This window comes from Apus apus, chromosome Z, assembly GCF_020740795.1.
Source record: "Apus apus isolate bApuApu2 chromosome Z, bApuApu2.pri.cur, whole genome shotgun sequence".
Lineage (NCBI taxonomy): Eukaryota > Metazoa > Chordata > Aves > Apodiformes > Apodidae > Apus > Apus apus.
The window spans coordinates 36,483,149-36,510,935 of NC_067312.1; the positions used below are offsets into that span (position 1 = coordinate 36,483,149).

Consider the following 27,787-nt stretch of genomic DNA (forward strand, 5'->3'; position numbering starts at 1 on the left):
TAAGACTGTGCAAATAAACACCCTCCAGACATACATGTAAGGCTCAAAGTAGATTGCAAACCACTTGTATCTCTTTCCACAAGCTTGGGAGATAACACAGCATCATCAACTCTTTCTGTAGGTATTTTGAAAAAACAATGACCACACAATAATGACAGAGGCACATTAACCCAATGAAGAACGCTGCTGAGCTGGGACTGCTCAGTCTAGAGAAGAGAATGGTCCAGGGTGACCTGAAGGGAGTGTGTAAAAGCAACAGTCAGGATCATTCCAGTGGAGTAAAGTGACAGGATGTAGTGGGCACAAATGAAAACACAGGAGGTTCTCTCTGAACATCAGGAACACTTTTCTGGAGGGTGACCAAACACTGGCAAACAGGAACCTGTTGACAGAGCATTCTTCCTTCAGGAGGCATCATGGTCACAGGCTCTGATCATGCTGGGGGACTTTAAATCACCCCAACATCTGCTGAAGAAGAGGCATAGTGAGCTGTAGCCAGTGCAGAAGACTCTTGGAGTGCATCGAGGACAACTTCTTAATCCAGGTGATACACAGTCCAGCCAGAGAAGTGTTACTAGACCTGCTGCTTACCAACACGGATGAGCTAATTAAAGATGTCAAGATGGGTGACAGCCTGGGCTACAGTGTTCATGCCCTGGTTGAATTCTCATTCTTGAGGTATATGGGCCAGGTGAAGTGCAGACCTTAGTACCCTGAACTGTAGGAGAGGAAACTTCCAGTTGTTTAAGGAAGTAGTGGATGGGACCTCCTTGGAAACTGCCATCAGGGACAACAGAACTGGCAAATGTTAGAGGGTTTTATGGAGTGCAAAAGCTCTCAATTCTTGTGTAAGAAATCACAAAAGGAAGGAAGGAGATCAGAATGGCTGAGTAAGGACCTCCTATTAAGTGAGAGGAAAATGCCCATGTAATAGACCCAGGCACATATAGCCTGGGAAGAACACAGGGATGCTGCCTAGACATACAGGGATGGGATCAGGAAAGCTAAGGCACAGCTGGAGCTAAACTTTGCAAGGGATTAAAAGAATAATGACTTCTGCAGGTACACTGGCCAAAAAAGGAAGATGAAAGAAAATGTATCCTCCTGTTCTCTTATAGGTAATACAGAACTAGCAACATCTGAGAGAGCTGAGGTATTAAACCATTTCTTTGCCTCTGTTTTCAATTTTAATCTCTCTTGCCACATCTTTGAAGCCTCTGAACCTCAAGACAGGGACCAGGGGAATGAAGTCTCTCCCATTGTAAATAAAGAGGAACCTGAACATATGTAAGTGCATGGGACCCAACAAGAGGTAACCCAGGTTTCTGAGGGAACTGGTTGATGTAGTTGCCAAGCTACAGCCAGTCTCCATCATATTTTAAAAGTCAGTGACTGGAAAAAGGGAAACTTCACACCTGTTTTTAAAAGGAGTAAAAAGCCAGACCATGGCAACAACAACGAGTCAGCCTCACCTGTGCTTGGTAGGATCATGGAAGGGATCCTCCTGGAAGATATAGCAATGCATACAGAGGATTGGGAGGTGGTTAGAGACAGACAGCACAACTTCAAGAAGGGCAAATCGTTCCCCACTAACCTAATGGCCTTCTACAATGGAGTGACTAGAGCAGTGGAGAAGGGAAGTGCTACAGATGAAATCTACCTAGACTTTTGTAAGGCCTTTGATACAGTTCCCCACAACATTCTTGCCACTATACTGGAGAGATACGGGTTTGATGGATAGACTGTTAGATGGATAAAGAGTTGGCTGGAGATGGCAATACCTAAAGAGTTAAAGTCAGTGGCTCAATGTCCAACTGGAAACCAGTAACAATGGTCCCTTCCAACCTCACCAAATTTGTGAAAGAGAATAAATCTTGCTTTCCTTTAATTTATTCTTAAGAAGAAGCTGTAGATCCAGAGTTAATCCAGGCCAGCAGAAGTTCAGCAGACGTCTAATGCATCACACTGTCAACAATTTGAGTCCCGTTGTTCTGTTGTTAACTATTTTAAGATTGTGAACCAAGAAGGAAGGAAGACATTGCATAGATGGAGAAAGAACAAGTCTTTCTCAAGAAAAAAAAATAAATTATCTTAACAGTCAACATCATGGCTAATCCTGAACATAATTCAACTTAAAGTCAAATTCTGTTCCATAGTTGCAAGATCCTAGCACGTACCTATTCTAGCCACCCATTTGTCATACCTGTGATAAAGCAAAGACAAAGGGCTGTTCAGCACAGAAAAATCCCAGCAGACACTCAAAATAACTCATTTTTTAGATATGTGGTGTGTAGATATCCATGAGAGCTTAGGCAAGAGACGGCGAAAAACTGAGCACCTTAATCACCTACTACACAGACCGAGATAATCTTATTCACACACTTCTATTAAAATAATTAAAAAAAACACTGCTAGGCTGCTCAGCTGGCAGTGGGCCAACAGACTATCAAGTGATCCATCAAGCCACATCCTTATCTTAGATGTGTGCCCTTTCATCCTCTTATGAAGATAGGCTGTGGGAATTGGGGCTGTTCAGCCTGAGGAAGACTCCGGGGGGACCTTATAGCGACCTTCCAATACCTGCAACGGGCTCTAAGATGACCTGTTCACAAGGGCACGTAACAATAGGACAAGGGGTAATGGTTTCAAGGCAGAAAAGGGTAGATTTGAGTTAGACATTAGGAAAAAGTTATTTAATATGAGGGTGGTGGATCACTGGAACAGGTTGCCAAGGGAGGTGGTGGAGGCCCCATCCCTGAAGACATTCAAGGTCAGGCTTGATGGGCTCTGAGCAATCTTGTCTAATGTGAGATGTCCCTGCTTATGGTAGGGTGGTTGGGCTAGATGTCGTTTAGAGGTCCCTTCCAACCTAAGACTTTCTATGACTCTATGCTAACAAAAAGTTACACAAGTGAAAGCAGTATTAACTTCTTCCCACACATAAGATAATTCTTGAGGGAAAACATTTCAGAGGCTTATATTTGTTGGCTAAAAGTAGAAAATAAAAGACAACTATTTTACTGTCCCAATTCTGTCTTCTCATGCCCTGTCCAAAGAAAGGAATAACCACATCAAAAAAACCCACCCCAAATCTAGCCATGTTCCTAGCAAGCATGAAGCTTCTTAGTGAGGACTAATAGAGCTGAAAAAAAAAGTAAAAATAAGATATTTGGAGAAACAGGCAATTCACTGTTCTTGAAAGCTGAAAGATAAGAGCTTCATCTCGTATAGTCTGGATGCTGCTAGCTTAGGCTATCCTGCATGTCTCCTTTGCACTGCTTAAAACCTAAGCCTTCAAGCAGCATTTAGCAGTGTTTTCTAGACCACCCACTCAGATGTGAATACACAAACCACATGTGTTAGGAATGTCTGCCCTGCACAGAAAGTGGTATCAGCATTATGACCTTATTACTTGCACAGCCAGGCTCTTAATACAACTTATTTATCTTTTCAATACCTTTGAATCCTTAACGGTTTGCATGCAGACTCTCTACTGGCCATTAGATGCTTAACAATTTCAGTGGAGAATATAACTTGGAAAAAACCCCACCATTATTAGAGTGAAAATATTGTAAGGGGATTTTCCCTTCTTTTTCTCCCCTAGACAGGAAGACTTTATTTCTAGGTTTTACTAAAAAGATGTAACTTACACCTTCACAAAACTATTTCCTATACAGCACACAGATGTCAAATTCTTTCTCCCTGTGAGCAACGATACCAGATAATAGTTTATTCCTTACTGTGATGAGAAAGGTAAAGATTACTAATGGAAATTCCAGCTTTACAGCGCAGTTATCTGAAGGAACATGGGAAAATGTGTGACCCATTTGATGCAACATTCAGGAAACAGTTACTTCCAGTCAGAATAAAACTGAATGAATATGAAACTACATCTTCTGCTGTATTTACAGACCTACAGTTGACTTTTCTCAGATTTGCAGACAGGAAAAATTAAATGAAAAATAAAAGATTATTACTTTGCAGTAGAATCAATCTGGCTGAGGTAATTCACAGACTATAAATAAGATGCAATACTCAAACAAACATTAAACAGCATCTCAAACCATAAGACTGTTGGTTTTCTTGTATGATGATGCATTACATCTCTCTCTCATCAAGTCAGAAACACCATTGTTACAGCAGTAAAACAAAGAAGCTGCAAGATCTCACTACATCTTAAAGCAGACAGAACTGCTGACCAGCAAACTCTATTCTCATGTTAACATAAGGACCCACATCCAGCTACTAAGGGATTTCTTCTTGCCTCTTTTTTCCCCCCCAAAGTTTTCCCCCAAAAGGTATTGTTCTCACCATGGTAATACTCCTCCTTCCTGTCCAGTAATGTTGCACTTCTTGCATTTACTCAAGCAGTAAAGGCCTTCTGTGATTGTCCTCAGATGTTAATTTATCTGCTAACTCAGACACAGAGTCAGTCTTGTAAATGTCATTGGTTTAGCTGTGTTAAGGCACCAATTAAACCCCCAAGCACAAACAAAATCACTACAGATACATGTTCTACTCCCCATCATCTGTGTGCAAGCCTGTTTACACCCAACAGTAAAGTTTCTTCATATAATATACAGAATAGCTTCCTGGTGTACACTACCTTCTACTGTATACTGCTTAGTAATTAAGAAAACCACTGAGGCTCACAAAAACACATGCCTTGCTCTTGCTAAATTTCAGGACATGTTTTGCAATGCTTACTTTTGCATCTCCTGCTATGGCTGAAAGTCCATAATGGCTGAAAGTACAGAATTTTCACTGTAAGTCTCAATTTCAGCACATTGCACTACAACAAACTGCAAATGAGTGAACCAATGAGCAAACACAAAAATAGCAAGTCCCTCCATAGACTGCAATGATTTTGCTAAAAGATACGCTGTCAGCTGTTGAACTGCAAGCAGCAAAAAGATGGTTTTTGCGCATGAACAGACAGCATGAAGAAAACATCCTACTACCAGAGCACTGTCTGGATTAAGTTAATGCACACAACAACTAAACAGAACTATTTTTTCTTCATACTAATCTACAGCCTTCCCATTCATTTTGCAAACCAAGTAATGGGCCTTGAAATTAACAGGTGATTTGAGAGATCTCAAAACACTAGCACAGCTTCTAAGAAAACAAGATGATACTTAGCAAGCAAGGGTCAAGGACCCAAACTAGATTGTGAAAATATTTTTTTTCACTGAAAGAATGTAAAAGAAGGACAATGGCTGGGGCAAAACCCAAGAACTCATAATATGATTCACCCAGACTATAAGAAACCTCAATAGAAATGCACTGGGCTCTCCACCTGCACTGTACTCTGTGTACTCTGCCTCTGAAATTGAAAGCATAGGCTTAACCTAAAAGCATCCAACCAAGGAAAATGAAAGAGAAATAATCTGCCATTTCTTACAATCCAAAGCTGAAGACTGTATGCCTTTTGTTTTACTGTGGAAGATTGTCCTCACTTCAGTGCATGCCCCTTCCTCCTTTTTGAGCTTCCTCTTTAGAATGGAGTAAGATGGCCTTAAATCCAGATGATACTAAAATTTTTGTAAAGTCTCTCAGTGGATTCAAACTTCTAGAAGTTAGTAAAGCTTGTCTACCCAACTGGCCATCCACTTTCTGAAGTCAGTGGTGAGATGAAAACTGCCTTACTATTGGATACTCCTACAGTTCTAGTAACAGTGACTAATTTATGCCAAGAATTATTTTTTTGATATTGCAACTTAGTGCTAACCTCCCTGTCTGGTCATGTCAAGGAATTAATCCAAATTCTCACTAACTTTGTCTTTAAACAGCTTGATGTTTAGTAAAACTGCAAAACATTTATTGCCAAAGCACTTCAACCCATCCCAAAGACCGACGCTCGTATATGAGCATTATCATACATTAAAGGCTTGGAAGGATATCTTTCTTTAAGAGAAATATCAATACTGAAACTAAATGAACAAGGATTTATTTTGTTTATGCATACAAAATTAGATGAAAATAGCTAATTTTTTTAATTTAAATCAACACTTAGTAACTCTAACTCTATCAGAGTTTTGTGAAAAAGTCAAAACACACTCACACAGAGAACTGCAGTCTATTTTCTTCCCTCTCCCATTGAATTAAAAGTTTAAGAGGTTAAGGATGATCAATAATTTGCATGAAATTCAGCACTAACTTGATGCTGTAACTGCTGTCATCTCCCTTTCATGCCTGCTCTCCTATTTTCTGTTTTCTTCCACCTCTGTTCTCCGTGTATAATAAAGCTTATCTGATATTTTAAGGGTAAAATTGTTCATTTCACCACTTCTAACAAAACAGTGCAACAGCCATACCAGAAGTGTTATGGGATTCTTCCCCTCTGGAACCTCAGTGAGTTTTTAACTACAAAACTTAGAAAAATCAAGTGGACAAAATTCCATATATATCTGGTATAACCAAAAGATATGAAGGTGAACACACACTGGTAGACCAAATATTTTTAAAGTTGCTTTTGGATTTCCAACATTTTCATATAAAATAATGAATAAAAATTGAAGTGTATCCCCTTTACATGTAGCCCTTCCCTTTCCCCACCATCACCTGCCTCCTGTCAAAAGTATCTTCAAAATTACACTCCCATTCCTCCTCCCCTCACACCCCAATTGCACATTAAAACATGGACTAAAAAGAACATAATACTTCAAGTATGCTTCATGCCAATCATCAATAAGAGTCATAACATTACTGAAAAAGTACACTTATTCTTGGGAAGCCTGAAAATGACTTCCTGCAGAGTGTGGTCAAGCATTTTAAATAAGAAAAAAGCTTCCTAACCTAATGTATACCCCACTCTCTCAAAAGAGTAAAGTGTAAAATTTTCTTTGGACTTAAAAGAAACAGCATTAAGATTTAGCATCTGAGTAAGAAGTAACCCCAATAGGAATTTAGTTTTACAGTGCTGCACAAACTGTGTGCATGAAAGAGTAAGTCATACAGATACTACTGTTTGGCTCTACACATACACACTATAAGTGGCATATAAGTATTCACATGACATACTGGCCTGTCCAGAAACAAGATGTATTTTTAAGGCTGGTAAACCCGAATAAACTTTTGCATCCAGAAGTATTTTAAAAATTATTTTCTCTTTTCATTGGGAGATCTGAACTTCTAATAGAAGAGTAATGATTTAATCAAGAAACCATCAGCAATATGAGAGCATGGAGCTTTGATGTGAAACTGAGTACACATTCTCTCACTTGATAAAGCATAAACAAGGATCCTAATTTTAAGAAACAATGGATGGTGTGAAAAAGTACTAATTTTTAAAGAAAATAAATTCTTCTGGAAACACAATCAGATTATTGAACAGATACTGAAATCTAGAAAAAAAAACATACATGCATGTGTGCATACACATACATACAGGTGCCTGTGTGTGTATATACACCCACACATACAATACATCATATATGTATTTATCCCAACACATAACTGTAAAAATGTTGTTTGGTTTTTTTTCAAATGAAGGGTTTTAGTTTAGCACTGTAACAAGAAAAAAAAAGCAAGAAACAAACAAAAAACAAAACAGAAAAAAAAAACTAAACAAACCAAAACCAAACTAATCAGACCATATTAACAAACAAAAATGTTATGTAAATAATTTTATGGTAAAAGTGAGTCTGTCACACTGTCAGCAGAGTGTTGAAACTCATAGTAATAAATAGCTCCAAATTAAGAATTTTCTACAACATTTCCTTAGAAGACAGGACCAGTACTTCTTCTTCTATGATGATCCTGCAGAAAACCTTCACTCTTACATATATTTAATTTTATAACATCAAAAAAGACACAAGAATGTAGACTGCAAAAGATGCTGGATTCAGGACAGTATACATAACATTTTTTGTTAAATGTCCTACTATTTTATTCACTAAGGCTAGACAGCAAGTCATATGATCCTATTTGGTGCATTTTCTACCATGGTCAAGATCAATAAATGATAGAATCAAGGACCTGTGGTCCAACCTGCTGCAGTCCAACCTGCTGTGGCCCAACCTGCTCTGGAGACAGGAAATAAAATATAGGACCACAGCTTGATCCCCAAGTTTCTGTCTTGTTTCCTGGAACTGCAAAACTGGAAGCAAGACTGTAGTGTTTTAGAGAAAGACAGCAAGTAGTGGCATTTTAACATGAGTAAGGTTACTAGGCTTGTGATAGTACTGTATCAAAAGAGCACATATGGGTTCCCACTACTTGCAATATCTGGTAGTGTCATTCAATGACTCATTGACTTTAGAATACATGTATATAATAATAAATAGATCAGTTATGTAATAAGGCAGTGTGTTGAACATGCATTCATCTTGTGGGCTGGAACACCACAGAGAGATACATGATACCATACACATTCAATAAGACCAAGTAATTTTGTTTGTTTTTCAAGGCTATCCAGGCAAACTCTTTCAGAGCATTTTCTTTTTGAGAAGAGTGATTCTTTGAGTCTTGTCACTTTTCCTCTCCCTTATCAAGAGATGATGACTGGCTTTAAGGAAAAATAAAGCTAACGAGGATTGCTTTTTTTCCCCCACCCCCATTTTGGTTGCATCATTCTGAATGTTTCACTTAAAGAACAGTTTCTGATGCAGCCAGATGTTGAATCCTCAGGAGATTCCAGATGTTTCCAGATAACTCTGTAGTTTACGGACTGTGGTTTTATCCAGTGAGCAAAGATCAAAGTCAAAGGTTGTATTTGTGATATGAAAATGTCCAGTTTCTTCTATAAGATTTACTATCTGAAAGGAAAGAAAAGATGCAGTTGAAGATTTTAGCAGTTTTACATGTCCGCTGTATGTACTAACATGCCACTAACATATCAAAGGCATAAACCAAGCTTAACAGCTCCAACACTTGCAGGTTAAACCATTACCTTTATTACTCAGTTCCTTTCTGACATGAACTGTGGCCCAGACTACAGCACCTCTGATTTTTTGTTTTTAGATTACTATCACCTACAATGCCAGCCTACCCATCTGCTGCTCCAGCAAACATTACCATTGAGAATATATTTTTCAAATATTGAAAGAACGTATACCAGGCTTTAAACAAAAGAAGAAGAAAAAAGAAGTAAAAAAGAGCAACAATCTCCTCCCCCACCCAGCCCAAGCTGAAACAAATTTTAAAAACTCAGGCAGATCTCTGCTTGGAATATGTACTGTGTGCATAGCTGCTAAGCAGGTTACTTTGGAAAATAATTGGCATAAGCCTTTCTGAAAGCAAAGGAAATAAATCAATCCTCATAGAAGATCAAAGAAAAAAAGTATTCAAGAGCTTTCTTACCAACTGCTAGTTCACAAACTAGCAGTTACTTCTTGAATAACAGACATATAATTTCTTTAAACCAAATCAACTATGAAAGATTCCTCCCAATGGCAAAAGATCACATCTGATGACTATTTAGTCTATAATAACAGCTTTCATTCAAACAGGAAAGAGAAGAACTGTTAGGAGTTCTTCAGAAGAATAGGGACTAAAACATCTCTCCTATGAGAACAGGCTGACAGAGCTGGGATTCTTCAGCCTGGAGAAGGCTCAGGGCAGTTGTTCCCAATGTGTACAAATATCTGAAGAGAAGGTGCAAAGAAAGCAGAGGCTCCTTCTCAGGGGTGCCCAGTGACAGAATTGGGAACACTGGGAACAAACTGAAATACAGAAGGTTCTCTCTGAACATCAGGAAACACTTTTTCTTGTGAGGGTGACCAAACATTGGTGAAGGTTGCCTGGGAGATTGTGGGGTCTCCATTCTTGGAGATATTCAAAAGTCATCTGGACACAGTTCTGGGTAACTGCCTCTACGTGTCCCTGCTTGAACAGGAAGAGGTCAGTCCACATGACCTCTAGACATTCCTTCCAACCCCAACCATTCTCTGATTCTGAGAAACCAACATTACACACTTAACTTGCGCCTTTCTGCAGGTTTGATGTTATTAGTCTCTGAGTGGTAATCCACATTTTTAAAGAGTGGTCACACTCAACACATACTCAATTGCTGTAAAAAGTAACTACAGATATGTTAAGCCCTAACTGCACCTAACTAAAAAACCCATTCCACATCTTGGAAAGCCAAAGCATTATTTCTTAGATAGGGCTAACACAGTACAAACACACTATGGCTATAAATCTCTTATGAGCTGTTTCATTCCAATAGAGAGACATCCCAAATGAGTATGCAGAAAGGCACCCAGTACTGAAGGGGTCCTCTAGGTAGTGTCCTGGACTGACAGAACATTGCCTTTCTGGCTCAGTCTGTTTCCAACCATCCCTTCTATAGCACTGAGGCTAGGCTCAATGTCCTGCTTGCACCCTTCAATTTGAAACCCATTTAGTTCTTCTAGGGCTTACACAAACACTGCCATTGGAATGCTGCTGCTAGATATTCCTTGCTTGTTTGAGGCTTATTATTCTGACTGTTACTCCTCAACAGCTGCAGGAGATACATACATAGGAACACATGGTTTACAGAACATACCTTAAAATTACTAATCTGGTAGGAATACACCAACTCAGAAGAATTAAAATAATTTTTTTATAATGTTCTCCTCCCTATGATGTTTTTTCCTCCTCAGACCAGACAAGAAGAGACTATGACAAATGAAATAACTTCATGTGTATTGTCAGGCATGGGATGACACAGCTCAGGGTGGATTAAACAGAATGGAAACCAGATAAAATAACAAGGGAAATGCTTGTTACAGCAAAAATCTCCCTTTCCAATCACTTCCTATTTCCCAGGTTGAAAAAATATAGAAGTAAAATCTGTTTATCTTAATTTGCAGCTGTGCAAAACTGTGGAATTATTTAGGAACAAACCTGCTCTTTTCAACACCTCATTTAAATCTGGGCCTCTAGGCTTTTTTTTCCATATGGGAATTTTTAATGTAAAATTGCCCACTTCATTTGTCCACTTGTTGATTCACAGATTCTTGTAACACTTTTCCATCTCCTACCATTATTCAATTAACATAGAGGAAAAATAATCAAATGGGACAAAACTGATTGTTATCAGAAGAAAACTTTTATATATGTTAACGTTCTCATTTTTTACACTCTCTTGAGCTTCATCTAAGAGAAAAGCTAAGGAATCAATCCAGACTCCTTTTGTAAAGTTAGAAATCTAGTCTCAGGCTTGGTATCTCTCCAAATATCCACTGTGTCAGATGACTGCACAAGGCATTTACAGAAGTTGAAGCCAGGAAGATGTAGCTACATTGAACAATTCTGTCTAAAGCTTCCTTGTGTTATGGTGGAAGAATAGCACCCCTCATAACCCCCTCAGCAATGTATGTGTTTTTAGAAATAAAGATTACATGGAAGTGTTACCACATGTGTTTTTAAACAGCATTGTATACTTTAAAACACTGATAAGCACTTTTATTGATCAGGTTCTGCTTGGGCTTTTAAACTCTAGGCCAAGGAAAATTATAAACATTTAAAACCTACCCATCATCCACTCATCAAGAAATATAGCCACTATATCAGGACACCTTGTAAATCAGACTGAAATGAATCCCAAAAATTTTAATGAATGTACAGAAATGTATAAAGATAAACCCAGACAGCTCAATGAAAAACATCTGTGTGTATGCCAGTCAACGAGAAAATAATGACTTACAGTATTAGCATACACATCCTTCTGCTATTTAGAAATACTTTAGAATAAAAGGTTGAGATTAGTTGCCAGGAAGTCTGACCATTATGATATTAAAAACACAGCATTAAAATGTTTTATTCTGAGAGCTCGGGCTTCAAAGAACAAAATACCCCATGTGTTCCTGCTATAGTAAGCTTTGCTATTCTGCAGTAATGTACACCTCTGTTTACATCATGTCTCTCCAGATCAGTTTCATCATTACCTATCTAGTACAACTATTTACTTGCCTTTAAACAACCAAACGAGTGTGTGTGTTTAAGGAAGACAAAGTGTAACTATGACATAGCAATTTTTCAGTTTATGAAGGCTTTTAGGTCATCTGATGGTTTCCAGAACAGCAAGCTGCACCTTGCTCAGAAGACAGTTGCCACCTGAAGTTAAGCACCTTGTGGACAAGAGCAATGTAATCTTCAGCAGTGCTGCATACTCCCAGTTTCTTCCTCCTTATGCCTGTGCTGTCTAGTGCACTGGCTTTAAGGAGATTTTTTCACCAGCTGAAGATATGACTTGATGCCTCATAGTAAGAGGTGAAGTCTTACCAGAAATCTTGTTGCCTTCCATGGGGTCATGCTAACATCCTCCGCATTGAAAATGCAGTCAGAAACACAGCTTTAGACAGCCAAGTTTAAGTATATGGGACATGTAGCATTAACACCTGATTGCAGACTCAGTTATCCCTACCTATTTCACTGGAAATCACAGAGTTAGAAGAAAACCCAAAAAACCTCAAACAAACAAGTAAACAAAAAGTGCCTCATCACTGCAAATTCCAAACCCTTTCTTTACAGTAAAAGAGGTGGGAAATTTTTTTAATATTTTCTTCAATGTAATTTCAGACCAGTATCTGCCTACCCACGGTCCAATATTACCATAAATTTTTTTCAGGTGATTCTCACAGGACTAACTTCTTGGTCAAATACTCTTTTTACCAGCATTCTCCCTCTTGGGCAATTTTTATATATCCACAACTATAATTTTCCATCAGGACTACTTAGCTAAGTATGCAGGCATTTGTAGTTCAGTATCACATCTCTCATGCCTCCTCACTGTATTTTGTAGATTTATTTCAGCTTCCTTTTACAAAGTGAAAAGGCTCTCTTAGGAAAGAGCCACATTCTCAAACAGATATGTTTCTCATTTCCAACTGAGATGCATTCCCTCTTTGCTGTCATGCCTACAGCCTTGGTAACAACTGAGACTGCAGAAACCTGTCCTCCTCTTTTCACATCCCTCAGTGCAAGTTTCAAAATCCAGCTCTTTTGAATGACCAGTGTTTTTATCCTTGTCTTTCAAGTTCCTTCTCTAAAAATTCCTTAAAAGTCAGTACGTAGCAGACTATGACATGTGCAAGATGTTATTATCTGCCTCGACATAAATTAAAGAAATTACAATCACCACTCAGGAACACAGAACTCCACTACCACTCCACGTCAACATCACCTTTGTAACTCTTGCACCTATTTATAGTTGCATGTTTTTTGCACTCAATCCCTTTTCCTGTAGTAAACACCACAGATTTATCCCTTGCTCTCCTGACCTTTGTACCTCATATAGTCTGAACATACTTGTATTTCTTGATCTAGAATTTTCATGTTAATTCCTAAAAACTTTCCCAGTTCTGTACTCTTTTTATTTTGGTACTCACTGGAAGTATTTCATAATAGCTACATAGCTGCAAAGCAGTAAGGACCTACAGGATGAGATGGCAGTTTATTTGTAAGGCAGAGATGCACTGATTATCTGCAAGTTATCTATTCAATACTGCCAACACACTTCTGTAAACTGATAAAACCATAACAAATAATGAACTGCAGAATATTATGGGATTAAAGCTTTAAAACTAAACTGCATTATTTGTTTTGTAACAGCATAGACCACTTGCTAGTGCAAAATGACTGAGAGAAAACAGGTAAATAACTTGTTTTTCCATTGAATACTGGTAGATCTCTAGCCAGTATTACACAATTACCAGCCATCAGCACAGAATCGTACCACTGTCCTAGCCTGCAGTCTGTCCATAAATCCAGCTAATCATCCTGTTCCACTGTTGGCCATCCTCACGGGGAAAAAAAATGTTTCCTGCTTGCTTTTATCTTTGTTTTGCAGAAGTTTTTGAGGAAATTTTTCAAAATTTCACTTGAGGCCAACTAAGTCTATGCTCTGCAGGGTGTCAACAGAGCTCCAGAGAAAGATGGGATTTATGGTGGGCTAGGTCAGTGGTGCAGATCTATACTGATAGTGCCCAATACTGGCTAGACAGGTCTACCAGAAGTTAAACCATTAAAAAACTATGATGTGAATAACTGGGGCAGTTAAGTGCTTAGGAAGCAAGCTAGGGAATAAATTTACAACATACTGGCTTTTTCAGATTCACTTTTCATGTGAACACTTAAAGAATTAAAGACCAATGTAATGTGGAGAGGGTGTTGCAATTCCTACATTTTTGCCTCCTGCATAGTAATTTCCCAATGTAGATAAAAATATGCCTTGCCACCATTCTGAAAGTGTGCTTTAGTTGCCTTTGCAGACAGAGGGGAACTTGGGAAACAACAGTACATTAAATATGAATGATAACCAATATGCATAATTTTCTGTCCTAATTTATGAAATCTGACAAAGTTATCAGCATTTCTCTAAGAATATCCTTAATCAAAGTCTTCCTTTTCACTGACTTCTCAATTGTGTACTCACCTTTACTCAAAATATTGACCCTGAACTAATAAACAGATTAATGCTGGGACTTCAAAAATATTTTTAACACACTTATCTGAGTGTTGAGAAATTTCATGAGTGATCACAATCATTTTAGAAGTACTAAAATTTCCCTCTTTACAACATGTCCACAGCTGGCACATAATTGCACTAGATATAATAAAATCACCTGTGCTACAATGACATCTACTTTGTTAAGAGTGCTTATTGATCAAACTTCACAATTTGTAATCCAATGGTACCTGACAATGGAGCCCAAAACAAATACTGTTCTTTATTCTTATTATCACATAACCTTTCAATAAATCCGAAGCGTTCATGGTTTGCACATTTTCATATTTGACTCCTTCCATTACTTCAGAAGACTCAAATAATACATTGTGTTCTTGTCCAAAGTGAGTTTTGCTTTGAATTCCATGTTTTCTGTTTGCTGTAGAAAACATCTTTAACTGTTTCTGAGAAAAGGCTAGTCATTTTTAGGAAAAAGCAACAAGATTTTTATCTTTAAAATAGTGTACAGCTGTATCAGTTCTCCCATCCTGTTTTTATAATTATTGATAACAGTATGTTGAGAAACATAACAATGAATTGGTGAAAAATTTAGCTTGGACTTTTTCTTAATTTGCCATTTAGTTTGACATCACAATTTAAAGTATGAGTAAAAATCCCCTACACTGCACTGAAAGTGGTAATGAGCTGTATATGCCTTATACAGGCTTGAAGACTATTAAAAATAGATGTGACTTCACAATGTCAGTGAGCACACTGTGATATTGCATGAGAGTGCTCCTCACCTGCTGCAGTACATGTCTTTCTCTCAATGTCATTAATCTTCTGTGGAGCTCTACTAGTTCATCGAGATATGCCTAGAAACAAATCCCCCCCCATAAACAACTTGTTAATTAAGTCATAGCTATGTAGTTCAAAAACTTCAGATGTTTTCAGAACCAATAAAAACTGAACTTTTATTTTAAATCTTACTTAAGCTAAATTTTCTAATTTAGTATTCTGGCTTTGTCTAGCTTAATACAACCCAACACAAATTTTTATCAGCTTTTTTAGATATTGCATGTGGATGAAAATCTTATCAGGTGCTGTAGAAGATAATCTCTATATTTCAACTGTAGCAAAAAGTGACAAATAGACTGGGGATGCCATAACAGCTTATTTAAGAAATATCTCTCCCACCTTTTCACATAAGATCCAAACACACAGGCTCACAGTGAAACCCCTCTTTTTCTTTAAAACAATGTAATTAATTTTCTGTGTCAAGAATATAAGGGGAGAAAGATCAAGTAAGATTAATCCAATGGCAAATTCCACCATCCTTTCTGGGATGTGAAATATGTCCTACCTCTCCATGCAGCAATTACTTTCTCTTCCAGCCTGAGCTATCAAAAACCTTTTTTTCCATTTAAACAGAGAGAGATACGGTATCCAGCTTAAGAAACCAAAAAGTGTATGGATCAGGTCACTGAAAATCTAGCAACATACACCGAAATTCTGGTCTCCTGTCTCACATTATCACAAAGTTCATGCTAATACCTTTAAAATATGAACCTTCAGGGGAACTTATCCACACTGGGAAACTGTGCTATGTACACCCACACAAGCTCTTAAGAGATCTTACCCGTTGCCAGCTGACATGATTTTGAACAAAACTGTCTCTCTTAGTGTTAAATGGTAAGTGTTGCTTCATGTCATTAACTAGTTAACATGTTAAATCAAATTGCCACTTCCTGAGGCACAGCCCTCAGAACAGATTCTGGAAAATATGTTTTTTCAATTGACTGATTGGCTACAAATACAGCTGTGAATTCTTCTCTTCAAAAATGGTCACTTAATCTAGGAAGCACGATGCAAACTCATGGTGGAGAGCAGGTAATATATTAGATGGCAGGTTCCCAACTGGTGACATTTGCCAAATCACCACAAGAACTAAAGAGAAGAAAAACGCTTTCAAAACAGGACACAAGAAAGAATTACAGAAAAAGAAAGATCTGCATCTAAAGGAACCCAAAGCAAAGATGTACAAATTTCATTCTGTAACAAACACTGGTGTATTGTAAATACAATATTACATTCTGGTCTAATTTCCTTCATTCTCATTTTACCTTATCACAATCCCCATTCTTTATTTGTTTATCAGATTTGTTTTGCTTTATTGGACTTTTCACTTCTAAAATCTGGAAAATAAAGAAAATCCTGTAAAAATTAAATGCATCATTGGATACAATTACATATGAAAAATTCTGCTATCAGTTAACAACATAAGGAATTTAACATTTGGAGAAAAGGTAATCAAAACTCAAAACTTAGCTTTTAATTCTTCAGTCTACATACAACTTACTCATACTCTTCATTAAAAAGCAGCTTACAGCAGAAAATGCTGAGCTGCTGGAATGAGGTGATATTTATATTATTAGTCCTTAAGATAATTATTTATATAACATTTAAAGCTTTCTCAACACTTCTTTGTATCTTTAGCATGCTAGTAGGATAAGAGGTCTGATTTTGCAAATAAAAAATGATGCTGAGGTACTCTCCAGGACCTTTGAAATGTCACATAATCCATATATTTTTCCTTTTCTTTGCTTCCCCTATGCTGTCTCTTTTAATCTACAATACAGATTTTGAAACACAGTCTTTGAAATGAAACCATGTGTTTTAATTGCAAAACACTCCCAAACATCATTTGACAGTAATTTCTCTTGCATTTACATGGTACCCTTCCTCCAATGCCATACAAAGCCATTTACTACCACATATACAAACCAAGAATGCTTCAACCAGGACTGAAGGACAGTCAAGAACACGTCCACAGGCAGCAGAACACTGTGCTTAATGAAAATTTTAGGACTAAAGCAAGCACCATTTTGGGGAAACAAAACTGATGACTGTTCTTCCAATTTTTTTTCACACACAACACACACTTTTTGAAGTTTGAAATTTAAAAAACAAATAAATCACCAAGCCATTCCTAATCTGGAATATTATCGGTTCTGCTGAAAAATATCAAAGGAAAATAAATTATCACAGATTCTGGGAGATTTTGTTTCACATTTCACTGTAAGACTAACAACACTAGCATGAACATCTCCAAACCCACACTGGATTGTCACAACACAAGACAAAACTCAGCACATAAAACAAGGAAACAAGGCATGTAAAAGTAAGTCTTCTAGACTTGAAAGAAGCCTCAGTAACAGTTTTCTTGAAGTTCCCTCTCATTTCTACTTCCCTTGGCTTACATTACTAACATTGCCTGTGTGCTCCCAAGGTGACCAGCACCAAAAGAATACAGGAGGCAGGCCTGTATATAGAAAGCGACTGCAGGCCTGAGTTAACTTTACCTATGGATTTACTTGGCCAAGAGTGCCACATGGCCAGAAAGCAAAACATACTTCTGGAAGAAAAAATCCCAGTTCTTCAATTCAGCACCCCCTGGGGTTACTGCTGTGTAGGCCAGTGGAAGAACAAGTCTCGTTTTGATGAAGCACAGACCTCTAGGCACAGATCCAGTACCTTTTAGATGTTTCTCTTGTTTTTAATGGAAGAATATTGTTTTCAAATAGAACTTTAGCAAGGGCACAGTATATTTGAAGTGGCTTCCTTACAATGCTCTTGATATGTTTCTGAAATCTAATGTCTTAAGCACTCTTGTTTAGATGAGAGACAGCACTAATCACATCTGAGGAACTATATAGAAGTATTAACTCTATCTTACACCTCTAGTTCTATGAATGGACTTAAGTCAATACAAGCCTGATTTCATCAGTCAAAAGCACTGTTGTGGCAAGCAGCAAAATGCTAACACAGAGATTTCAAATGTGGCTGTGGTGCATACAACTTTAATTCTTGTAATGCTTCTCTAAATTTTTGGTATTCAGCTCAATTATAAAAATGGAAGAAGGTACATGACATTCCATTTTAGCTGGCGCATTACTATTGTTTGGAGTGTCTAAATGTGCAGGTAAGCCTTCTCTTAGATCACTGAAGGTGAAAGAAACATGAAAGATGTGACTGAGTGCGCTGCTGATACTGAGACCTACAATTACTTAACAATTACATTGCCTCTGTAGAAGTTAGTTTTCATGAAACAACCAGCCATTGATAGGTGTTTTATTTTCCCTGTGCATATGCCTTCAGTAAATAGAGTATTTTTTTATCTTTATAGTTTGTTTTTTTCCCCAAAAGACTCCGCTTTAAGACCTTGTAACTTTTTTTACAGATAACTTAGAAAAGCCAACAGAGTTTCTGGTGGATAATAAGAATGCATTCTGGACATGGAATCTACTTCCTCACTCTGTGCACAAATTACTCCTTAGTTTTCTCCTCCCCCCCTTACTGTATTAACCAACAAATAATGTTTTGGGTTTGCACTATCAGTAACCTTGTACTGGAAACCTTATTAGAAAAACAACGACAAGTAAACCGTTTCTGCCAGGTAATTGCAGCAGTTAACCTAAGAGATATAGGAAAGACTTGTCCATAAAATTCACTAACAAAACCACAAACCTTTGTTAATACAGGTAGACACTATTCTGACTGTAACAGTACTGTAAGCAGTGATTTATTGCCAGTAAGTAAATTTCATTACTGCTTTGTGTGTGATCCAACTGACACTGGGAGTGAATTTAGAATAAGTGACAAATGAAATATTTTTAAAATAATGGATTTTTTTAAAAAAAGAGTATCAGCTTTTATGTTTAATTTTATATTTAGAGAACCTTACTTTAATTGGTGACTGGGGATGATGTAACTCCCAAACTCTAATTCTCATTTGTCCCTGATATATTTTGTAACCCTAGATTATTTAACTTCTTTTCTCTGAAAAACAGAACTACTCAGCTTTCCTACTTCAAAAATAATAATGCTTCCTCTAGCGGATATGGAACAAATACTCTGATAGTGAAGTAAAAACCATAGTGTCTTCTAGTGAAGTAAAAAAAATAGTATCTCCTAGATAAACACTGGTGGGGGGAGAGGGGAAGAGATGAATTAATAAACTCTGCAGAATGAGCCTCTTGATACCAACTGTCTACTACTAATACAAATCTAAACCTGTGTCAATTGTATGACTGCTGCTGTAAAGTCAATTTGCATTGTTTACCTTACAAAACTAATAAAAAAAGGACACATTTCTTCAAATACTCATAAACACATTACTTTGGTCTACAGTACTTGTAAAAAAAAAAATAATTCTCATGACAAAAAGCTCTTATTTCACTTTACAGATTAAGCAACTTCACTGAAGTTATGAGAATTTTTTATCAGCTCCCCAGGACTTCATCTATGAATCCTCACTTTACCTGGTTGTTGTTGGTTTTCAGTAAGGGTGGTGCTGGTTCATGGTGTAGTGGTGAGGAAGCTGAACTGCTGTCGCTGTCACTGCCATCACTCAGACTAACCCTATGTAAAAACAGAGCCAAGAGTTTACAGCTCCAAAGGGCTGTTAACAGGGATGAACTGAGCTTGCATTTTGAGGTAGGACACTAAGAATGACCCCTCCTTAAGCAAGTCATTGTTAATCAAAGTCACATGGAGAACAGGGCAGCTCTCTGGAAAAATCTTTGCATAGCATGGAGAACAAGGCTGTCTGCCTGCACTTGGCTGAGATGACATCTGCTAGCAGCAGCTAACATTACAGAAAAGGTTAAATTATTTAGGATATTAACTGCTGTTCCCAAATGCAGCAAGTCTGTATTTCAGCTCACAGCCACTGGGAGCAAGGAAAAGCTTCTGAAAGCTTTCTAAGCAGCTGTACTTCCCACTTGGACAAGTGCTCCACTGAAAACTTTTTGTCATAAACAACACTCTTTTTCCTGGCTAAGATTTTTAAATGGAGTATTTCAGGAGAAGCCACATGAAAAAACTAGGCTCCTAGTCAGTGTCACCTTTCATTTACTTAGGAACAACAAGAAATATTTATTGTTGGAAGAAAAAAAAAAGTTATTTGGGATAAAAATAGCATAGATAAGTATTAGCCTTTAGGTTTTGCTAAAAAAAATAATGAAACAAAATCTCCACACTTAGAGATAAGTTGAGCTTGAGACAATCCTTCACACAATCACTGAAACAAACAAATTCTCAAACTGCTAGTCATCATTGTCTTTTTCTCCTTGATTCCAGCAGCTAAAGGGCACCAAGGAAGCACCTCACATTCAGTAATGTCTTCCTGTTCACCTCCCATTTAAGCAGTAGCTGAGACTGGCACTCAGGTGCTGTGGACTCACAACAAATCCCACTATGAAAAGGTTTGAGACAGACTTGGAGGTTTTCTATAACTTTTAACAATATTTGGATGCAGCTTGAAGCTGCCTGAATAGTACATAATTTCTGGAATCCCTGTTTAAGATTGCAGCTAGGATGCATAAGCTTTTTCTAAAAAAGTAATTTCTGTCACAGGTGCTTGCTTTAGCTTCTATCTGTCCTTTTACATGTTTCTGCACATGCAGTACAGAAATTACTTGCAATTCAAATTTCATTGATTCTGATCCAACAACCTAATCTAAAATTGATAAGCAGAGATTTTGAAAATGAGACACTATGCACAGAATAACTCATCCAGCAATTGAAAGCACTTAATCTCTGGCATAAATGAAATAAAATTATTGCTACTGCCCTGAAGTCACAATGGCATGACACCAAGGAACATTGAATCAATGAGGTTCATCATAACTGTAGAGATTAGTACAGAAACAGTTTTGATTTGGAATGGCTAATTCTGAGAGTTTTTAAAAGCGGCATTTTTACATGCATATTTATTAAAAAGAGAGTGAATTCTCTGCCTGTTTGCTACTCCTCGCTCTTTGAGAACATTAGACATCACCCTACTACTAACAAGCACAATGTCTTAGACACCAGGCTATTAAAAGCCACTCACCTGTGACTCCTGCTTCCTCCTCGTGTTTTTATAGGTCGTTCCAACTCTGAATCATTGTCATTCTCATCTGCTTCATCTGATTCATCTTCATTATCATCGGAACGCAGACCTTTCATTATAGACCTCAATGGACCTGAAACAACAGAGACAATAAAATACACAAATGAAGTTCACATGTTGGTGTTCCAGGCAATGCATCCAGCTTTGTAGATGATAGAAAATTACTCACTCCACACTGTGTTGGGAGGGGAGAGTCTTAAACATTGAAAAAATGAAGCAATGCACTGGGGGCTTATGCTTCAGGGACTTACCCCTTAATCATTTACTCAGAGGAGCAACTCAGTCCACTCCAACAGATCTACTCATGGCAGTGAAGTCACTCATGTTCAAGTGTTTGCACAATTGCTCAAGTAAATAAAATACTGCCATGTCAGAAGAAACTGACAATCACTGTATTATTATTGGAAGCAAGATTCTTTTGCATTGCTGGGTTTTAGCATTTTTGCTTTCTCAAAGGGTACTTATATGCAGGTGAAGATCTACACGGACATACTGATCAGTAATTAATAGCGTATTTGTTAAGTTGATCCATGTATTGAGAAGCAGAGTCTGAAAAAGTCATTCTGGCCAAGGCAGTCTTTGTCTTCCTGTTTTTTATGTATTTAGCTTTAGCTGTTCTATTTATTTCAGGGTCAATTTCAGGTCAAGCAAACATTGTGCCAACACTCATACATAAAAGTACCTCAATCCCACACACCACTATGCTGTATCTTTTCCTGAATCAACAGAAAGTACAAAGCTTGACTTGCTCATAAAATTGCATTACATCCAGTTTGGGATTTTTGTTTGCTTTTATTCTATAATGCTGTAAAAGACAGCTACAGGAAAAGGAGTATGTTTAACATACCTGGGAATTGTAAAACTACAGCTGCTTGAAATCAGAATGGGGAAAAGCAGCTCAGAAAAGGGAAGGAAGCAATGCTGATACAGGGCACTTTACTCAGAAGTACTGCCTTGAGCACTTTTGAGACACAGCAGCAAGTAGAAGCAATGATGGCCCTACAGTAAGGGCCATTACTATTAAGGTTCACCAAGCAAGCTTAAGTGCTCTTCAAAGGGAGATTAAGCTTGCAACTCCCTATTTCCTAATGGGGAAACTGAGTCAAGGAGTGCCAATCCCTGATCACTGTCAGAAGAGAAGACAGACACCTTGTCTGTCAGGGTCACATTGCTAACAGAGGGGGTGTTTCCTTAATGGGAGGAATCACATTATGGAGTATTCCAGATGAAGAAAGGCTTAGGTCACAGGCATTTTGCCTAGTTTTGTGTGAATGACTTCACAGCTGAAGTTGATAATTATTTGTCACGAAGGCTGTTCTAGAACTTTAGTAAATTGGGCCAATTTGAGCAGGTTCAGATCAGTGGTTCCTTTTCACTGTTTTTACACCTTAAGCTCAGCTGGAAAGAAGCACGAATGGTGCTGATGGGCAAATTCCTAGCCAGCCAGACATTTCAACAGATGACATGTAAACGGGAGCTAAACTGAAGTGTTTCTTGTCCACGCAACCACTGCTGATCTACAAAAGCAGCTCATCTGTGCTCTCTTTTGTGTCCCTATTTGGGTCTTGGGCAGAAAACACTCAGGTATTTGCAAATGTTATCTTGTAATCTGACTGATTATCTCATCACCTGACCCTTGAAAGAGGGTAATTACTCATTCCTCAGCTTTTAATAGGAGCAGTAATAAACACCTTACTGGGCAAAGACATTAACAACCACCACCGAAGTTCAGCTGAAGTTGGTTTCTTTGCACTGAAAGCAGACGAGTCTCCTTCTACATCTAAGGCCAAAGTCAGCTTCTGAGAACACATGCATCTCTCCTCCACAACACATAGGAGAAAGAAAACTACAGAAAAGACTTGGTAAAGGACAGATGAAAGGACTCATGATGAGAGAACAGAGGAAACAGCCAGTGGGAGGAAAGGTAAATTAATCAACCAAAACCTAATTTTGTAATGAAATTTAATATGTCATATGAATAGCAGATCTCACATAAAACACCAGCATATATCTCCCCAACACAGAAACTGGTAGCTTAAGTCACTCAAAACATCAGTCCTTGATTTTATTATTAAATGGAAGCAGAAGAAAAACCAGAACACATTTTTTATGATCCCTACACAGCCTTCTCTCCCAAGCCTAAGTCAATTTATTATTCTTGCCTATCTCCTTTTTCCAAGTAGAGCAGACAGCCATTTTATCCCCTGATTCTCCCTTGCAGTGTTCTCAGACAATCAGGCAGTCCAGTCTCAAGTTGCTAACAGGCTTATTCCTCTTTCTTGGAGAAAAAGGAACTTGGACATCTGAGACATACCCATCACTGACAGCCCCACAGATACTGAAAAACCTGTCATTCAGAGAAGTTTTCACTAAATGTAGGACCATGACTGTGACTTCGAATAAGCATTTTGTATCCAGCTAGCTACCTTTTTCCATAGACTTCCCTAACAATCAGCAAAGCATTGTTTTTCAGGTCTTTTCTTTCTAGCACTGAGAGCAATGTCACTGTTAATCTTTTGCTCTTTGCTAGCACATGACTTAAATTTCCATTACAACATTTTAAAGGGTATGAGCAGTTGCTATCTCCTAAAGGGTCAGAACAGTTAAGGAGAAACTGAAAACTAGGAGCTTGCCAAGACGAAGCGGTCTTGGGAAACAGAATTTTTCAGAGTAAGCCCCAAGGGCAGAAGAACTTAAAGAACCTTAGGCTAGCCCACTGCTTATCCAAACAGGGGTAGAAGGAGTTCATGCTGTGGTTTTCTGACACTTGACTGAGCACTGGAGCTTGAATGCAATAGAAAATGAACAATAGTCCTGGCAAGTAACTTCTGGTTAAGGAAAATGCCATGGGTTCTGACCAAAGCATAACATAAAGTGGGTACATGCCACAGTATGCATGGCACTTTGTTCCTTCAATATACAAATGCATGACCTGAGCATTTAGCCCCAGAAGAAGTCAAGATAGAGGAGGAGTTTGCCACAGTAGATGAGGATTGGGTTAGGGATCAGCTGAGTAATCTGGACATCCATAAATCGATGGGTCCGGATGAAATGCACCCAAGGGTGCTGAGGGAGCTGGCGGAGGTCATTGCTAGGCCACTCTCCATCATCTTCGGTAAGTCATGGGTAACAGGAGAGGTGCCTGAGGACTGGAGGATAGCAAATGTCACACCAGTCTACAAGAAGGGCAAGAAGGAGGACCTGGGTAACTATAGACTGGTCAGCCTCACCTCCATCCCTGGAAAGGTGATGGAACAACTTGTCCTTGGCACTATCTCCAGGCATATCAAGGATATGGGGGTCATCAGGAGCAGTCAGCATGGTTTTATCAAGGGTAAATCATGTTTGACTAACCTCATAGCCTTCTATGAGGAAATTACTAGGTGGATAGATGATGGTAGAGCGGTAGATGTGGTATACCTTGATTTCAGTAAAGCATTTTGACACCGTCTCCCACAGCATCCTTGTAGATAAGTTGATCAGGTATGGGTTTGGTGATCAGGTAGTGAGATGGATCAAGAACTGGTTGAAAGGAAGAAGTCAGAGAGTTGTAGTCAATGGGGCAGAATCTGGTTGGAGGTGTGTGACCAGTGGAGTCCCTCAGGGGTCGGTACTGGGACCGGTGTTGTTCAACATCTTCATCAACGACCTGGATGAGGGCACAGAATGTACCCTCAGCAAGTTTGCTGATGACACTAAGCTGGGAGGAGTGGCCGACACACCAGAAGGCTGTGCTGCCATTCAGAGGGACTTAGACAGGCTGGAGAGTTGGGCGGGGAGAAACATGATGAAGTTCAACAAGGGGAAGTGTAGAGTTTGGCATTTGGGGAAGAAAAATGTCATACACCAGTACAGGTTGGGGGCTGACCTGCTGGAGAGCAGTGTAGGAGAGAGGGACCTGGGAATCCTGGTAGACAGGAGGATGACCATGAGCCAGCAATGTGCCCTTGTGGCCAAGAAGGCCAACGGCATCCTGGGGTGCATTAGAAAGGGTGTGGTTAGTAGGTCAAGAGAGGTTCTCCTCCCCCTCTATTCTGCATTGGTGAGGCCGCATCTGGAGTATTGTGTCCAGTTCTGGGCCCCTCAGTTCAAGAAGGACAGGGATCTGCTTGAGAGAGTCCAGCGCAGAGCTACAAAGATGATTAAGGGAGTAGAACATCTCCCTTATGAGGAGAGGCTGAGGGAGCTGGGTCTCTTTAGCTTGGAGAAAAGGAGACTGAGGGGTGACCTCATTAATGTTTACAAATACGTAAAGGGTGAGTGTCAGGGAGATGGAGTTAGGCTTTTCTCAGTGATGACCAGTGATAGGACAAGGGGTAATGGGTGGAAATTGGAGCATAGGAGGTTCAAGGTGAATATGCGAAAAAATTTTTTTACTGTGAGAGTGACAGAGCACTGGAACAGGCTGCCCAGGGAGGTTGTGGAGTCTCCTTCACTGGAGACATTCAAAACCCACCTGGATGCGTTCTTGTGTGATGTGCTCTAGGTGACCCTGCTCTAGCAGGGGGGGTTGGACTAGATGATCTTTGAGGTCCCTTCCAACCTCTAAGATTCTATGATTCTACGATTCTATGATTTAGCTAACTGGAACTCCCAGAAAGAAGCAGTAATCTCTGTTTACTGTGGTAAGGAAGAGAAGACAAATATACCACTTGTACATGAAAGCTGTTATCATCAGAGGATTGCCCACCTTTTCATAAGGAGGTACAAGAAACTGAGAGACAATCTGCGGTATGTCTTACATAACTCAGAAGCAATGGATGGATCCAGCTTGCTTAGAAGAAAGACTAAGTCAACAGGTTTTTGCCCAACATTAGGTGACAGATAAGGAATGGGTATCCAAAGCTTTTGGTTTGTAATAGACAGTCCACAAAACTGGTGAGGTTTTAATGAGAGCAAAAATAGGGTTTCAGCAAGAAGGGGTTCTGTTTAGCCTTAGATAAAAAGTGAAGCCATTCTTCATCCACATTTAATTTTAGCTCGTTTTTTTCTTCTGGAGTAATGCTGCCAGGACACATCAGAAAACCGGTACCAGCCACACAAAGGAACGCAGCTTGTTTAAAAACAGCCTTCCTGAGGCACTAAAGCATTTTCATAATCTTAATTTAAGTCCACCACTGAGGAATATAAATGGATAAAACAATTCCAATTTTAATCAGTCAAAAGCTGTTTTTTAATTCTCCTGGTACAAAGAACAAAGGAAAACGCTGAATAAGAATGTATCAGTTGTACAATCTTGTATAGTCAGGGAAAAAGGCCAAGCAGAAACTAGGTAGTTTAATAGATCATACAGAATGAATCTCTACTTATTTACGGAAAACCTGCCTTGGCAAGTTCTCTGGGAAGAAAAATGCATTTATCTATTGAGTACCAAGTAAACCATAATTATTAGCCAGAAATCCAAAATGCAAACCTAAAGTCAACTTAAAGTTTAACCATCATCTTCCCCTGCCATGTACCTAAGGTAAATAGTGTTAGCTCTTAGAACTTTACAATAGTCTAGAAACTCTGAAAGGGTCTGCATACAAACATCCTTGGGCTTCCCATGGAAGCCACTCCTTCCTGAGCAGGGTTTCAGGTGGATCCATGGGCCATGCTACCTAAATCTGCCAGGGAACCGCCTCAGAAACAGAAACTCTTGAGTTTAGCATCTACTAAGTGAGTAGCATGTATTTAGTGCTACAAAACAAAAATCTTTCACACCCTTTTCATGTTTCTCCCCTTTTGTTTTGCCCATACAGCCACATGTGAAAACAACTCCAGGAAAAGTCTCTAAAGCAAAACTGTGGCCAGTTAAGGCTGTGAAAGCAGCAGAAAAGCAGTAAAGAGAAGCCCCCATTTCTGTTTTTATTGGTCTCTTCATTTAACACGTTTATTTCAATTTATTTCCCTTTTTTGGTACCTTGTTGTCTGCTGTTTTGAGATGGTGTAAAGCTGGAACTGGAACTGGAACTGGCAGGACTGGGCTGTTCAGTCTTAAAAGGAAAAAAACAAACAACAAACAAGAAAGTAAATAACATTGTAAGAAACATTTTTGTCTTAAATTCTTACTGTTAGTTACTGCTGAGGGCATGCTGTCAAGAAAAAGAACTATGAAACAGAATAATACAAAGATCTTTATTTCAGGTGTCAGTGAGGCAAACATTATGGAAATTGCTGTGCACTCAACATGTGTACCCACTCCTACATTACATCTAGCTCTCTATTAAGACCAGTATCTTATCAAGAAGTTCTGAATGCCTTGTTTGGAAGCTATACAGCATGAGAGCCTAAATGAGTTTATAATAGACCTAAGGCTCCTGTGCCCTTTTTGTACTGTAGTTGTCACATTTTCCAGATTAGTAATGATGTAGTAGAATCAAAAGAACAGAGGAAGTTCTGTGCACACCACACTACCTGCCACAGGATTACTTTAACTTAGAAGGTAAGTCTTAAGATGAAGATTCAAGAATAGT

General features: G+C 38.6%; 1 protein-coding gene across 6 annotated transcripts in view; it reads right to left on the reverse strand.

The window, feature by feature from the left end:
- MLLT3 (MLLT3 super elongation complex subunit) overlaps nucleotides 1-27,787 on the reverse strand; it is a 162,248-nt gene that overhangs the window by 39,830 nt on the left and 94,631 nt on the right. For 3 of the 6 annotated variants that reach the window (XM_051642871.1, XM_051642868.1, XM_051642867.1), the window contains exons 7-11: nucleotides 27,235-27,307; nucleotides 21,273-21,405; nucleotides 19,699-19,798; nucleotides 16,501-16,572; nucleotides 15,181-15,252 (exon numbers count right to left, since the gene is read on the reverse strand). In XM_051642871.1, the coding sequence (XP_051498831.1) occupies nucleotides 15,181-15,252; nucleotides 16,501-16,572; nucleotides 19,699-19,798; nucleotides 21,273-21,405; nucleotides 27,235-27,307 (450 nt within the window). Of the gene's footprint in view, nucleotides 1-7,773; nucleotides 8,760-15,180; nucleotides 15,253-16,500; nucleotides 16,573-19,698; nucleotides 19,799-21,272; nucleotides 21,406-27,234; nucleotides 27,308-27,787 lie in introns of those variants that run through there. The other 3 variants (XM_051642869.1, XM_051642870.1, XM_051642872.1) reach the window with 3 other exon arrangements.